General features: G+C 44.0%; 3 protein-coding genes across 3 annotated transcripts; all 3 read right to left on the reverse strand.

Annotated features, from left to right (window-relative positions):
* Positions 1–704: 704 nt before the first annotated feature.
* Positions 705–2,065, reverse strand: c1qtnf9 (C1q and TNF related 9). Its single transcript, XM_053860498.1, has 3 exons — positions 1,879–2,065; positions 1,747–1,809; positions 705–1,474 (listed from the first exon to the last, which is right to left on the reverse strand). The coding sequence occupies exons 1-3, from the start codon at positions 2,063–2,065 to the stop codon at positions 705–707; spliced, it is 1,020 nt and encodes a 339-aa protein (XP_053716473.1).
* A 1,559-nt stretch (positions 2,066–3,624) lies between these two features.
* On the reverse strand, positions 3,625–7,414 carry tagln3b (transgelin 3b). The gene is made up of 5 exons (XM_053859910.1): positions 7,329–7,414; positions 6,211–6,414; positions 4,849–5,023; positions 4,682–4,784; positions 3,625–4,613 (listed from the first exon to the last, which is right to left on the reverse strand). The coding sequence occupies exons 2-5, from the start codon at positions 6,388–6,390 to the stop codon at positions 4,472–4,474; spliced, it is 600 nt and encodes a 199-aa protein (XP_053715885.1). The 5' UTR covers positions 6,391–6,414; positions 7,329–7,414; the 3' UTR covers positions 3,625–4,471.
* Positions 7,415–8,598: 1,184 nt separating this feature from the next.
* On the reverse strand, positions 8,599–13,271 carry abhd10b (abhydrolase domain containing 10, depalmitoylase b). Its single transcript, XM_053860136.1, has 5 exons — positions 13,163–13,271; positions 12,600–12,786; positions 10,972–11,083; positions 9,731–9,868; positions 8,599–9,386 (listed from the first exon to the last, which is right to left on the reverse strand). The coding sequence occupies exons 1-5, from the start codon at positions 13,254–13,256 to the stop codon at positions 9,036–9,038; spliced, it is 882 nt and encodes a 293-aa protein (XP_053716111.1). The 5' UTR covers positions 13,257–13,271; the 3' UTR covers positions 8,599–9,035.
* Between the last annotated feature and the right edge of the window lie 1,350 nt (positions 13,272–14,621).

Here is a 14,621-nt window from a genome sequence, read left to right on the forward strand (position 1 = left end):
AGTGGGACATGCCTGGAGAACGTCCAAAGAAATATGACCAGGAGGCACCTTTACAGAGCTACAGTATGTGAAATGAATCATTTGTTAAAGACAGGAAACAACTGAGCGATGAGTCACTCTATGACTCAACTTATCTTTTGGTTATTCCTTAAAAAGTTAATGATCTTGGGGGACAGCGTATATGTAAATCATTAGCATGTGAGGAGGCCCTGAGGCCGACCCAGGACACATTATTGACCAGGAAACTCCTCTGCATTCTGCAGAGCTGTGGGAGGCTGCTTTGTTGCTGCCTCTCCCTGCGACTCAGATCAGCACGAGAAAATCAATGGAAGGCGGCTGTGTTTTTAGTTTTGACTTGTATTTTCCTCAATCACAGAATAAAATATTAACATCCATGATTAGGAAAAACTGATGCCATGTTTATTGTGTTTAGTTTACTACTGTCCATTATGATGAACTCTGTTCAGACAAGAGCTTTAAGAAATGGCATGTCATGAGACACTTGCAAATAACTTGCACATTCATTGACAATGGGATATTTTGTCTAAAAAAATAGATGCTCAGAATCAACATCCACAGCAAAGACAGAGTAGTTGCCAGCAAAGAATCTGTGAAATCAAGAAGATAGATGCACAATTGAGCAGTCTCATTTGTTCCAAGGGAAGTTGCTCTGAATAACAACATTATTAACAACAAATGGACGACTATGCTCCAAATATAATGAACCCGGAGAATACGGTGTCATCATCTTCATCCGCAAACAGCCCATTAAAGAGCTCCCCTCCCACCACCTGCAGCCACACCTTGTCCCCTGGCTCCAGATGCAGCACGGCGCCCCCTGCTGCCTGGTCCTCGCTACTCTGGTAGTTGTCCATAGTGTGAATGATCTTCAGCCCATTCTTCATCAGAGCCACCTTGACGTTTCTGGAAAAGACCGTGATGTGATAAGAGAAATAATAAGCTCCGGCAGCCGCGCAGGTGAAGCGTCCCGTCTGTGGGTCGTAGTGATTTTGTAGGTTGTAGATTATCTTGTCGAACTTGATGGGCGCATTGGCAGGTGGGAGTTTTGACTGAGAAGTGAGTCCCACGGAAAAGGCACTTTTGGGGATGAAAACCTCATCTCCTTGGTCGCCCTTGTCACCCTTTTCTCCCCTGTTTCCTCTCTCTCCTCGATACCCAATGCTGCCTTTGTGACCTGGAATACCGATCTCCCCCTTAGGGCCAGGCCGTCCAGGAGGTCCAAGTGGCCCCTGAAAACCTCTGTCCCCTCTGAGGCCTACTTCACCTTTAGGACCTTCTGGACCAAGGGGTCCCAAATCTCCTTTAGGTCCCTGTGGTCCTGGTAATCCAAGGTCCCCAGTAGCTCCTTTCGGACCAGTTGGTCCTTGGATGCCTTGAGGCCCCATTTTCCCTGGGGTCCCACGTTCCCCGTTGTCGCCTTTTTTTCCTTTAAGGCCAGCAGGACCCAGTCCACCTTTGGGTAGAAATTGATTCCATTAAATACGCAAACCAAACCCATACATTTATTAAAGAGCCACCGTGACGTTGGGCAGCAAATGGTTCTAACACAACGTAGAAGTTCATGAAAGAAACTTTTTGACATGAGTTTTGACATCAGATCAAGTTTCAGTCTGCTAAAGTGGTTTTGGATCAGAAGCTGGCATGATCAATCTTATTTATGTTCTTATAAGTTCCTGTGCAATTGGGGTTAGAACCAGGACAAGGCAAGACGTGTTCTTAACCTACCAGGTTCTCCACTGATTCCTTTGAGACCATCCCTCCCTTGTTGTCCAACTGGACCCATGTCTCCTTTACACAGAAGACATAGCAACATCAAAAATATGAAATGTCAAAACGATAATATTAGTTTCAACTCACCTTTGTCACCTTTATCCCCCCTAAGTCCATCCCTGCCATCTCTGCCCGGTGAACCATTATGTCCAGGGTCTCCCGGGATTCCAGGGTGTCCACAAACGCAGCTTTTTGTCTGAGCTGGGTCCTGAGCAACACACCTGATGGCCAACAGCAGAAGCCACAGGCAGACCATCCACCTCATCTCCAACATCATGCCTTGGTTACCTCTTCTACAATTCACTATGTCCAGATTATGAACGACATGATCAAATCCCCATCGTTGATCCACACCAAGTAGGTTCCTCCGTCCGAATTCACCTCACGATGCAGCCCTCCTGCCATACTGTTCACTGTTTGACTGGCACATTTTGACCTCGACCCTCCCTCTGCCGTTCTATTGGCAGACGGACTTGGTAGCTCACTTATTGAGTCCATCCTGGTTAGTTATACATCACCTGTCTCGGAGCAGAGGCCTTGACAGCTAATGATGCTAACCCTGGGAGAGCATGTTCGTGCTTCATTGATCCTCTACTACCAAATAACCTTGGAATCAATGTACGTACTTTGTTACAGAGACACTTGGGAGCTGTATTAGTGATATAAAAATACAGCCAGTTGTTGTTAGCCATTCAAGAGCGTTTCTAGGTTCTGCAGAAATGCCTATTAAATTAAATTCCCAATAAATTTATCCTGCTTGTTCTACTCTGAGCGTCTGGCAGTTGTTAATCTGGGAGCCGTTTCATTGAAGAAAACCCAAGTTTAAATCATAAAAAATCCTACTAGTTTACTTAGCATCAGAACCAGGAGCACAACCTGCAATACAAGCCCTGAGCACAAATGGAACGCAGCTTGTGTCCATACACAGAGGTTTATCTTATTGAATAATAACTCTCTTTTAAATCTGTTATTATAAAGTTGATCACGTGAAAACACCATTTGTGCAACCTGAGCTAAATAATGAGCCACACTACACTTCAGTGAAGGTCAGACATACCACGATGCTCACGAAGGAACAAAGCGTTTCTACTGAATTGATTAAAGCCTCCAGCCTTAGGACAGAGGATCATTTCAGGGTGGGAAGGGTCAGGCTCGGGAGCCACAGAGGTCGTGAAGGGGCCAGCTGATGACCTTCTCTGTGTATCAGATAACCTGCCAGGCTGTGTGAGAGTTGCACTGTGGATCAAATGCTGTTGAAGGTGCAAAGATGGCAGAGTAAAGCTGCGCGCTAATCGATCCGTCCATCTTCAGGTCAGGACCTGTGGGTCCCAATGACTGATTCATTCAATTGTCCTCTTAAGTCAATGCTCCTTCAAGCACATCTATTTTACAGATTTCCCCGGGTGGACATGTTACTTCCTGTTGGACCGGAAGTCCATTTGAAACCTAACTGCATTGTTGTTTTGACAAAGCATTTTGAAGAAATTCAAATTTAAAAACAAGTGTGTTCATTGGGTCGAAATATATATTTCATTTGTTGAAAATGCAGACAGAAACTGCAGGTTACATCCAAGGTCAGCCAGCATGGCGACGGCTGACTGGAGGTGAACCCGGACAGTGGCGGCGCTGCTCACCTCATCACTATGCCGCCGTGCAGCCTCTTTATTAGATTGTGCACAGTGAGGGTGGGGGCTGGAGAGTGAGGAAGTAAGGGAGGGGCTGAAACATAAACCCATGATAATAAAAAAAAAATAACTTCCTCCAGTGATGTAACTGACCTGCACGCCATGACTATCAACCACACAGACACAATGTGATGTATTCATACACTTTAATTCCAACAGGCCCCCAGATAAAAATATGTTGTAAACAAAACGTGGTGATACAAACAAATGCACATTTTGATGATATCAATGCGCCGACACGTTGACACACTTGCAATAAAAATGACGCAAAAGTTACACAGTGATTTTATATTAGGACCAATCCTTTTAGTCAGGCACAACATCAGACTGTCCGTGGGTGTCATGGCAACAGAAACATAGCGTGTTGAAAAGAAACAATGGGAGGTCAGAAAGCAGCATCTGATGCTTAATAATATTGATAGCTTATGTGGTGTACACGTGGATCCTGGACGTTGCAGACACTGATATGTATGAAAAATCTATGTTCAAATGCTAATTCCACAACTAATCCCAGTTTCATTGGACTACAAACATGGACACTGAAAAGTTCCCCCCATCAACACTGGGAACACGTAAATAAACAAACACTGACAGACAATTATGAGTCCAATTGAGAATAGGGTTGGTAAATCCAAGGATAGGGAGAGGAACATGAGAAGTGAAGAGACCTCATGCCAGCTTCTCGCTGTGAAGCCACAGCTCTTTACGTTACATATTGTTCTGCCCTCAAGTGATATTTGTGTTAATAGATCTTAGCTAGGGCTTTGTTTACCTGCTGCCTCTTGTAATGTTCATGTTTCAATTTTGACTTTCAACATGCAGAGAACCTGGAAGATTTTTGCAGTTTGATCAGTGGACACAGGATGGGAGGGATGTTTATGGCATTTGACATCATTCATTAAGAGGAGGTGGGAGAGCAGCAGTTTCAGGGAGGTTAGCGCGGCAAGAATTTGACACGTTAGTACAAAGTAAGGTCAGGAAACAGAGCAAGAGGTCTACATTATCTGACGGTGCATACCATAGCCCGTCATTCCAGACTGGGACGCCCCTCGGTTGCTGCCCATCTGCAGGCTGATCAGACTCTGGCCTTGGCGCAGCTGCTCCTCTGTGAACTCACGTCGATACCCCTGCGCCTTCCTACGCAGAAGAAGAGCGGTGAGGGAGACATATAATTATAGCTATTAAGTGATTCAGTGTTGAATTACTTGTGGAACCAGTCTCTGTCGCCTCTGTAGTGCCCGTCGTCTTTGGTGACGGCGACGCTCCCCAGAGCCATGAGGGTTCTCTGCACAGCAGCCATGTCCTTCCCTGCAAAACGAAAGGCAGGGTTGTCTAGTCTGAAGATGAATCAGATTTTAGATGGACAGCTCACCCTCCCACAGGTCCACCGTCTGGAATATATCAGTCGTAGTGACTCCATACGTTTCTGCTGCGTGTAGGAACTGAGAGATCTTCTCCATCTGCTTAAAGGCCATCTGAGTCTCGATGATCTTCTTTATGGGCTCCTTCCCTCTTGGATAGAGACTGTTGATGAGTCTACAGAGGATCTGCAATGAAAACCCACATTGACTGTGTTGACTCGTTTGAATTCTGATGTCAAAGGTAGCATACAGTCAGGTACACTACAGGTAGTGTTACTCCCGTCGAGTTCATGCAAGGGCTCAAGTTGTTCTTTGTTGTTCACAGGCTTTTATTTTTCCAATAATGCTGTCAGAACTCATTGGCCTTATCGAACACTCAACAGGGTAAAGTTTTCTTTGCAGTCATCCACACAGGTCTTGGTTCACTGTCCTGGTGTTTCACTGACTCTGCGGTGTTCACTCCCTCTCAGTCCCCCCCGCAACACGACCAAGCGGAACACAGCTCACACCTCAAACAAAAAACAACAGAACTTCTTGTTAATTATAATAATTTCCACCAAACATAAACTCCTTTTTAAGCATCTCCAGAAATAATCCAAAAATATTCAAACTTCCTGCTTTTCTAATGGCGGCTTCAGGTTGACTGGAATTCTTTCAAAGGTGCATTATGGTTTCAAGTTTCAGAACACCCAGCTTGTTCCAAATATTTTGGACAGGCATTTCCTTCCTCCATGCGTCAGTGACTTAGTGATCACCCAACAAAAGCTGAATGCTTTCTATCAAAGGGGATATACACAATATCTGTCTTCCGCTGTAAACCATTCTGATCATGTTGATGACAGGTGTTTCTCTATGTAGTTTGTAATCTAAGCTTCTCCAGATTTCTAACAAACAAGGCTAAACATGCAGCATTCTTAACTTCCCATACAGCCCAGCACAGCTGTGTCTAGCTGTCATTGTCTCGTGACACCTGTTTAATGCAGACTCTCTCTATCATGTCATCTGTTTCCTGGTCAGCCACCACCAATTCCTCTTTAACCTTTGGACTTCTTTCTCCATCTCTCATGGATAAAAGATCACTGTGGAGACAGATTTAACTTGTGCTCAAAAAATGAAATCCTCTCCCTGACATCCCTCATCACTGTCTGGTACTCTGCTGCAAATAACCCACAGTTCCTTACACTTGTCTGCAGGTGAAACAGCTCATGCTATTTCACTAATACTGTATGTTGACAGTAACTCAAAATGGATGAAGCAAACTTCCACACCGTTGAAGTTTAAAAACTCTGCTCTTAAGCACTGCAGGCCAACGTGCACTTTGAATAATTCAACAGCATGTTCTATTTCGAGTTGGAGGTGCAGCTGGGACTTACTGTTCCGTCCATCAGCCAGCTCTGGAAGTTCTGACGCCCGGGTTGTGGCCGATCAAGCCCTCCTCCGCACTGAGCAATGATCCAGTCCACTAACCGCTGCTCCAGGTCGGGGTCGTACTTCTGCTCGATCTTCTCCTGCACCTCTCGACTCAGTCCATAACTGGGCCCCCTGTTCGCCATGTCAGCGTCGTAAAAACTCACAACCTGGGGACCATGATGAAGCGTGTGAGTTATGAGAACATACGTTCGATATTAGAACCACTTAATTTTATCTTGAACTATCAGGGATCAGTTTGTTTATTTGCGAATTTACAACTCAATGATTAATTATTAGAACAGTTGAAGATGGCTAGCAGAGAGAAGAGTGTCGGCAAGCATGATACATACCTCACATTCTGTTATTTTGTCTTCACCCTTTGACTTGAAGTCAAATTTGGGGTTCTAAAATAAATCACTACATTCCCTTCACAGGAACATGCAAAAGTATTTTTTGGACCTCAATATTATCAGTTCCGTTCCAGTTCTATTTTGTTTAAATACAATATGTTTGTTTTTTCTTTTAATATGACAAATTATTAAATCACCATTTTTAAACAAAATAAAATGAGAGTTACAACATGATGTACAATACTGCAACCTTTTGTTTCTTGGTTCTATATTGTATCATTTGATCATGAATACATTTTAAATGTAGAAGAAGAAAAAAAGCCCTGTGGTCAACTCTGCAGTGAGTCCAGAGAAAAGGGTGTGGTCGCTGACCCTACCCTCGGCATTACCATGGCAACATCCAAACCTGTTTCCGGCAGGCTGTGCTCTGCTGTGGCGTCAAACCAACATCCTCGCAACAAGGGCGAATCATGTTGGGTAAAGCAAGCCTCCGTGAGAAGGTCGCTACTGACGGGTGACAAAGCAGCGCCGCTATTTTTAGACCGCACGACAGTTTAAACGACTTGCGTCAGTGGTTTCTGCGACACAAGAGATTTTAACGGTTCATTAAGAAAAAAATACATGAGCAGTAAATGTGGTGTAAAAGCAGAGACACTTTTTAGGATGGTCAGATTTCTTGATAAATGTCGGCAGAATTGTCAAAGCAGCAGAATCATGGTAGATGTACTCACTGCAGAGCGGCGGTCCGTTGGTCCCGTTAGTTCCGTGGTCAGGACTGAGGATGCTGAAGTGCCGAAGCATCCATCAGGCCAGGATGTCCCGGCCGGGAGGGGCAACTCGCTCCTTTATACCTCCTCTCCTCCAGGAGGGGTCCTCATATCCACATCAATGTCTGTTTATACCAAGCAACATAGAGATGCAGCTTCATGCTCTCATGTTTTCTCATGTTGTCCCACCGCTTATTCCAGCTACCAAATTGTTGGATATCTTTACCTGAGACTTCTATTATTGGGTGAAGACATCCTGTGAAGGATGGGAGCTGATGTGCTGCAGGTCAAGAAATATCTGTGATGCAGCTGTTTTGATGGGCCCATGCCTCCAGGTGTTTGTGTTTAGGTGCAGAATTAAAGCAGCAGCAGTAAGAGCATTCATCTCCCACCACCGATCTTGGACAGGTTACGACCACGTTGCTACATAAATTAGAGCAAACACCACACAAAGAACCTCATTGTCCATCCACCCTACAACCAAATAACCGTAATATCTTTTGAGTTTCCATTTTCTAAAATCATGATGAAAAGCCAATCCAATAAGGTGTGAGGTCGCCTGTCATTCATCTGAAAAGTGAAGCAGAGTCCTTCCTTCCTGTTCAGATGGTCATGAATATCAAGTGAAGAAAAGCCAACCATCTTCATGCAGATGTTCCTGAGACTGGAATCTAACAAGCTGAATAAACTTATAAACCTTGACCCATTGATACTAAGGGAAAAAGAAACATTAGGTAACATAAAGGAAAAATATGGTTTTAGAACAAAATTTCAACAAAATGAAAAGTGCTCCAGAAGAAAGCACTTGTGCTACCACATAACAAAATGTAGTTTACCCCTAGACCTATTTCTATATAGCCCACTGATATATTTCAGGAATAAAGTCCAGATTGAATGAAGATTATGTGGGGAAACAAAAGATGAATTGTGTATCACATCAATTAAGAGTGTTCAGGGCAGCAGGGAATATTGCAGTTAAAGGTCAGCTCAGCGATGAAGTGGACTTGAGCGTCAGCGGTTAGTTCCGGGCCGTTAAGCAGAGGCCGGCGAGTCCCCAGTTGCATGTTAATAATCAACAGCTTCACTCCACCGAGGGGACGTGTGACAATCTTAGAGCAAATTAGGCTGCAAGACCAAAGTCTTCAACCGACATGTACGAACGTTCACTAACTTAAATGTCAGCTTCAGGAATAAGAAGCTTTAAAAAAATAACGTTTTTTTTCAAATCCTTTAATATCCTTTATAAAATGATAGTCACCTCACAAAGACTCATTTAGATTGGTGGTAACAGTGTGCGATCAACATCTAATGTTCAGAGGTTTTATTGGCCCAAACGGTGGAAGGTGACTTAAAAAGGCACAGGAGAACTATGCACCTAACTGGAGAGAGAGGAGATGGGGGCGGCAGCAGCAGCAGCAAAGGTGGACCTGACCGGGGTCACCAACAAAACACATGGTATGTAAAGAATGTACAGACACAACCTGAAGATTGTAGGGCTCAACTACAAGGAAGACTTCCTCTGAACAGCAGCTACAGTGAAACAACAGAGAAAATAAAGACAGAAAAATGGAGATATTTGGCAGAGAAATGTGGTGTTTGGTGATTCTTTGACATTGCCTCTCCGGTAAACAGTCTCAGACCTAGCAACCACTCATGCGATGACTCCTCTTCTCAGACTGTATTCGTCATGGTGGTCAGCTTGTCGATCAGATCGTCAATGGTGTAAACCATCAGCTTGATGTCATCCTTCTCAGACATGCGGTGCTGGCCGTGCCTCCGCAGGATGACGTCGACGTCGGGACTGAGGATGCGCTCGGCCACCTGCATGGAGATGTGCCAGGGGACGTCTTCATCCTTCAGCCCATGGATGAGACGCACGGGGCAGGTGATGGGAATGGGGCTTCGGAGGAGGCAGTGGTTCTCTGCCTCGATGAGAAAGTCCATGCTAAACTTGTAGACACCGTCCTCTGAGTGCTTGGTGGGTACAGACCACTCCCCTTTCTCTTCAAACTCCTTCCGTGTCTGCATACAGAAACCAAATCAGTTTTCTAAGAGTTCAGTTGTAGGCATTCATGTGTCAAAAACAACACAAAAAAACTTAAACTTAAACTTAAACAGTTCACTGTGATATTTAGGTAAAATACATGAAGATGTTTGATACAGGTTTGTAGTTCAGTGTGCAACCTGGCAGCTATTCTTGTAAAACCCATCACCACATCAGCATTTACCTAAACTCTTTGCTGTTTAGTTTAGTTAAGTTATTATTACACTTTATACATTTAAATGAGGTGATGGTATCAATCCAGCTACAGATACATTTTAAAATCAAAAACAGACAAAGTGCAAACCAGGACCAACAGTCTCACCTCAAGGGGAAGAGACTTGAATGACGTGACAATGTGATCAGCGGCGGTGGAGATGCCGACGAGGGCGGCGGTCTTCTCTGGTCGTGCGATAGCAGCCAGCAGCATGAGCCAGCCCCCGATGCTGGACCCCACCAGGATCTGTGCAGCGGCCAAGATAAGAAACCTTTGTTAAGAAACGACGATAAAGAACCGCGTCCAGAAGTCGGTCACCATCATGGTTTCCGAGCGCCATCTGCTGGCTGCGCATTTAATTGACAGTCAGTAGAAAAAAAGGTTTTGTCTTCGTGTATGATTCATGTATAACACTCTGATATCAATAACTCAGTGCTTCTGCAGTTCTTGAGTAATTACTTTATTAACATTGCAGTGACTAGAGATTCTTAAAGACGGAACGACAGTGGCACACAAATCTACGCAGACAAATCCAGCATAACTCATGTGATGAATAGTATTCGGCTACCATGAAAAGGTATTATATTATATTACTATATTATAAGATTTTAAATCACAAGGCTCTTTGTATCAAGTCCATATGAAAGTCATGGTTCTGTGTGGTTCAACACCACTCATATGCTTCTCCACTATAATTTTCAGGGGGAGAGCCCTGTAGCGATTTTAGTTTCCACTCCTGACAGGATTTCTGGACAGATTTTAGCATTTTGTTTGTTTGTTACTACCACCTGAGTGGCTAGTGATGTCATTAAACCATCATCACATGTGATCAGCGAGAAGAACCACCTTATTTAAATATAAGCAACACAAGCTTTATTCTGTTTTAACCATGTTTAAAAGGTTAAAAGCCTCTAACTGCAGAGACTGTTGATTTCATGTGGATATGGGAGGTGAACTGTGACCTCATTGGAACGCACTATCTTGATATTGAACTTGTTGCAATGGGCAACCAACCAAGGCCTTGTCAGGCCTGGTTGTGCCGTGTACGGTGGAATCTTAAAATGCAAAAGCAATATGAGTGCGAAAAAATCCCTCACAGAGTCAACAACAGCAGCAACCCATTCTATGCGGCAGGTAATCGAGCAAAGAGTGAACACTCCCAAGTGGGTAACAAACTCTGTTGGCACAAACGCAGGAGCAGAGTCTGTTTTACATCACCAGCACAGTTGTGCAATGCCATTCGTATGAATAAAACAGGAGACGCCAGAACACTTACGAAATGGAACAGGCACTGGTTGGACAACAGAGTCTTTAACATTAAAGATATGTGAAGAAAAAAAAACGCTCACCTGGGGCCCTTCAGCTAATTCATCCAAAACAAACAGGACGTCTTTTTTCCAAGTGCCAATTGTGCCCTCTGATAACACGCCCTCTGATGCGCCATGTCCTGTGTAGTCAAACCTGGTGGAACAGTGAATATAAGACACATGTAAGAAGTGACGTCCAAGCATTTTTTGTAGTTGGCAGACGCACATAAACGAACCTCCAGGAGGTTTTACAGTTGAAGTTAGAATCTTGTTTCCAAACAACCTGACCTTTAGCACAACAAGCTAGCCCCTTTTTACACTGCAGAGAAAACCCCATAACAAGCTGGTGAAGCAGCTAACTTCCTGCGGTATGAAAGGATCGACCACAATCTGGAAGCAGGTCAAACTATCCCCTTGATTTTGTCTCACAGACAAAGTGTGCATCTTAGCGGTTCAAACCGAGCATTTGTCCACATCCGAACTGAACAGATCCAGCAAGAATTAATTGAAGCAATATTAACTTTTTGTTTAATTCGTAATGAGACGATCACTGTGGAAAGAAGAAGAAAAATTGACAGTTATAAATAACATGATCAAAAGATTTCAAAAGATATGCTTATAAAGGATGGCTGTGGATCTTGACATGAAGGTGCGTCACATCTTTAAGTCCTTGTGCTCCTCCCAATTCATCCAATTTGTGACTTGACCCTTTGAGTACCAAAGTCGCAAAATTGCTTCAGGCAGCATGTGTGGTATTTACACAAGCCAAGCTGCAAATCTGAAGCCTGATGTCATTAGTACTTCACACAAGCAGGTGGTAGACACCTGTAGCTTCTCTCTCTCAGCAACATTTGTGGACGGTTTATCAGTGTGGAATAACTAGAGATTTTCTAGCGCTTTGCTGTGTCAGGGGACATGGGGGAATCACAGTCAAAACAGTGAAGGGGTTGCACGACCGTGCAGGGAAAAAAAACCCCAGAAATAGCGACGGACGTGGCTGAAGCCGAGTGTGAAAAAGCTACACCGGGTTTTGTGGTCCAGCCGTAAACAAGGATGATGCCCCGCCATCATCATTATTGCGTGACAGATGAGTGAGAGTAGATCTCCAGTAGATCGGATAAACATCTGTCAAACGTCTGTACTTCTCTATGGCTGCCACCGGGTGACGTCATAAGACACAAACTAGTGAGTGAATTTACTTCCATCCCGAATATGGGGTGATGCTGAAGAGTATTTCCATTTGCAGCATGCCTGTTTAAAAGCTACAAGCTTTTAAAATAGTGACGTCAAAGTTGAATATTTCATTGAAAAACTCCAGCGACAAGAAGAGTTAAATACATGACGAACATTGATTTTTGCTTGGTCGTGCCGTTTAGGACGTCAGCCTCAGGTCAAGCCTGGGTCCTGTTTTGTGTTATTTGGTCATTAAATATCACCGTAGAACAGCGGTAAGGAGGTTTGTCCTGCTAGTTCCTGCTGCATCCTCACAGCAGGGGTGATTCTGTGTGGAGTTAAATAAGCTGTAGCGGGCTTGTGCCTCTCATTGGCAGCTTTAAACCAGTAAAAAGCAAGAGAGAATGCTGCCCAATGAAACCTGAGGGCTCTGCCTGATAACCTGGAATAACAGAACAGTTGTTGTTGTGAAGGCGTGCAGAGTGTGACAGGCATACCTGAGGCATGAGTGGCCAAGGGACCTGCAAAACTCCTCCAGTGCCTCGGCCTTCTGGCCGTTCATGTTAGATGCATAGCCAGGGAGGAAGAGCACACCTGGACTCTTACCCTTCACTCTTCTGTAGGCCAACTTTGGCAGGTCTGGTCGTGAAGCATACTGAACTGAGGACTTGTGTCTTCTGCCCCCTGAAACAGAGTGTGGTGGGAAACTACGTGATTTAGAAACACATGAAGAAAGCCATCTAACATCAAAACAAAATGAACTCACAGTTTATTTATTGAGTCAAGCATAACCTATAAACATAATAAAAACGCGGTAGTGTTTACACAACTACGACTTGATATTCAGTTGAAGTGCTAGCAAACTAGCAATGCTTTTAGTAGGAAGTAGAATCAATGCATTCTTACTGGCGTCAGAACGCATGGAAAAGAAAACCCTGTATGTGTGCCCCAATTTTAAAGACGCCAGTCTATGAACGCCACACCCCCCACTGCCCTCCCAAAACACGGCATCTGGTTTAGATACAGTTGATAAGTATGATCATGGAAAGGCTGAACCGACCTGCCAAGCATGTTGACGGAGCAGTGAAGCGTGGACCATGACTTAAAATCTCAGAAAGTCCTCTGCGGCAAGACCTCAGTGCCACGGCCGCCATACTTCTCTATGACCGTCTAAGGAAATATCGCGAGAACACCCCACGAGAATACGTAGCATTTACGACAGTAGTGTGCGGTACGGTATTGTTGATGTTACTTTTGATGGTGTTTTCCGTAGCTTACAACGCCAATGCACATGACATTGCGTTTCATTAAAAATATAATTATAAATAAATAAATATTACAGTAGTGGTTGCCTTACCCACAAAAACACTTAAGTAAAGACAATAATAGCAGTGGCTGTGTTATTATAATGGTAGAAGGAACATGAAATGATGTTATTGTTGTTGTTGGAAGTCACAGTTGCAGGATGATTCATAATACAAATTATAATACTACTACAGTATACGCAGTGGAGTTGTACGAGGGGGTGATGATGACAGTAGTAAAGTGTAAAATGTGAAGCCGTGAAAATAATAGTAGATTAATAGCATAGGTGGTGGCACTACAAGTTGTAGTGGTGGCAAACCTTGCATTGAAGTAGTGCTAGTTGATGTGAAGTATCATGACATTAGCAGGAGTCATACAAGAAATATCATCCGTCAACGCTGTATTACAGTTTAATATTACACCAAAACTTGGACAGAAACTATTTGTAGCACTTAAAATACATTTGTAGCCAACACTCTTACATTGGCAGCTGTACAGATATTATTGGTGGAGGAGCCTGGTAGACGAAGAGGATGTCGACCAATGAGGTTGTCATGGATGCAGTGTAGGAGAACATGTTAAAAGACTGGGGTTCTGGGAGAATGGTGAAGATAGGAGGTATTATTTAATATTTCAATGCGTTGATCCACACTTTTATAATGGAAAAGTTGGGATTCAAGAGTGGTATGTCCTCTGGACGCCTCCCTTTGGAGGTGTTCCAGACACGTCCAGCTGGGAGGAGACCGAAGGTCAACCCAGGAGCTGGTGGATGTCGCTCGGGAGAAGGGCGTTTGGCGTGGCCTCCTGAAGCTGCTGCCCCCGCAACCCGGCAACGGATAAGCGGGCGACGATGGATGGATGGATGGATGGAGCGGTATGTCTCCAGGACCCAGAGGCGTGCAGGTCGGATCAGAGCCGACCCTACTCACCCCGCTTATGGGCTGTTTGTCCCTCTCCCCTCTGGCAGGAGGCTACAGTGAAATTATGTTTTGTTCATTATTGCATGTTGTTCCAAAGTTGTTGGGATCCTCACTGACCTTGGCGATAACGCTGCTTCTGAAATGTGAAATAATATATTACACATGTTTCATATGTATTTATTTATTGAATTTCCATATCAAACTCTGACCCAAGTCAACAAAATGGAACAATGTCCCACTGCAATAGAATAACTCATATTTTAATCTTAATCAACTTGGCTGTTGTGCATTTTA

This window comes from Synchiropus splendidus, chromosome 3, assembly GCF_027744825.2.
Source record: "Synchiropus splendidus isolate RoL2022-P1 chromosome 3, RoL_Sspl_1.0, whole genome shotgun sequence".
Classification (NCBI taxonomy): Eukaryota; Metazoa; Chordata; class Actinopteri; order Syngnathiformes; family Callionymidae; genus Synchiropus; species Synchiropus splendidus.

Coding starts and splice junctions, on each gene's coding strand:
- c1qtnf9 (XM_053860498.1), bottom strand. CDS start 2,065: ATGTTGGAGATGAGGTGGATGGTCTGCCTGTGGCTTCTGCTGTTGGCC. Junction 1,810..1,878: donor GGGGGATAAAGGTGACAAAG/GTGAGTTGAAAC, acceptor TTCTGTGTAAAG/GAGACATGGGTCCAGTTGGA. Junction 1,475..1,746: donor AGGAATCAGTGGAGAACCTG/GTAGGTTAAGAA, acceptor TTCTACCCAAAG/GTGGACTGGGTCCTGCTGGC.
- tagln3b (XM_053859910.1), bottom strand. CDS start 6,390: ATGGCGAACAGGGGGCCCAGTTATGGACTGAGTCGAGAGGTGCAGGAG. Junction 5,024..6,210: donor GCTGGCTGATGGACGGAACA/GTAAGTCCCAGC, acceptor TTTTCATTGCAG/ATCCTCTGTAGACTCATCAA. Junction 4,614..4,681: donor GACAGAGACTGGTTCCACAA/GTAATTCAACAC, acceptor TCTTCTGCGTAG/GAAGGCGCAGGGGTATCGAC.
- abhd10b (XM_053860136.1), bottom strand. CDS start 13,256: ATGGCGGCCGTGGCACTGAGGTCTTGCCGCAGAGGACTTTCTGAGATT. Junction 11,084..12,599: donor CTTGGCCACTCATGCCTCAG/GTATGCCTGTCA, acceptor CTGTTCCACCAG/GTTTGACTACACAGGACATG. Junction 9,387..9,730: donor TCAAGTCTCTTCCCCTTGAG/GTGAGACTGTTG, acceptor TTCTGTATGCAG/ACACGGAAGGAGTTTGAAGA.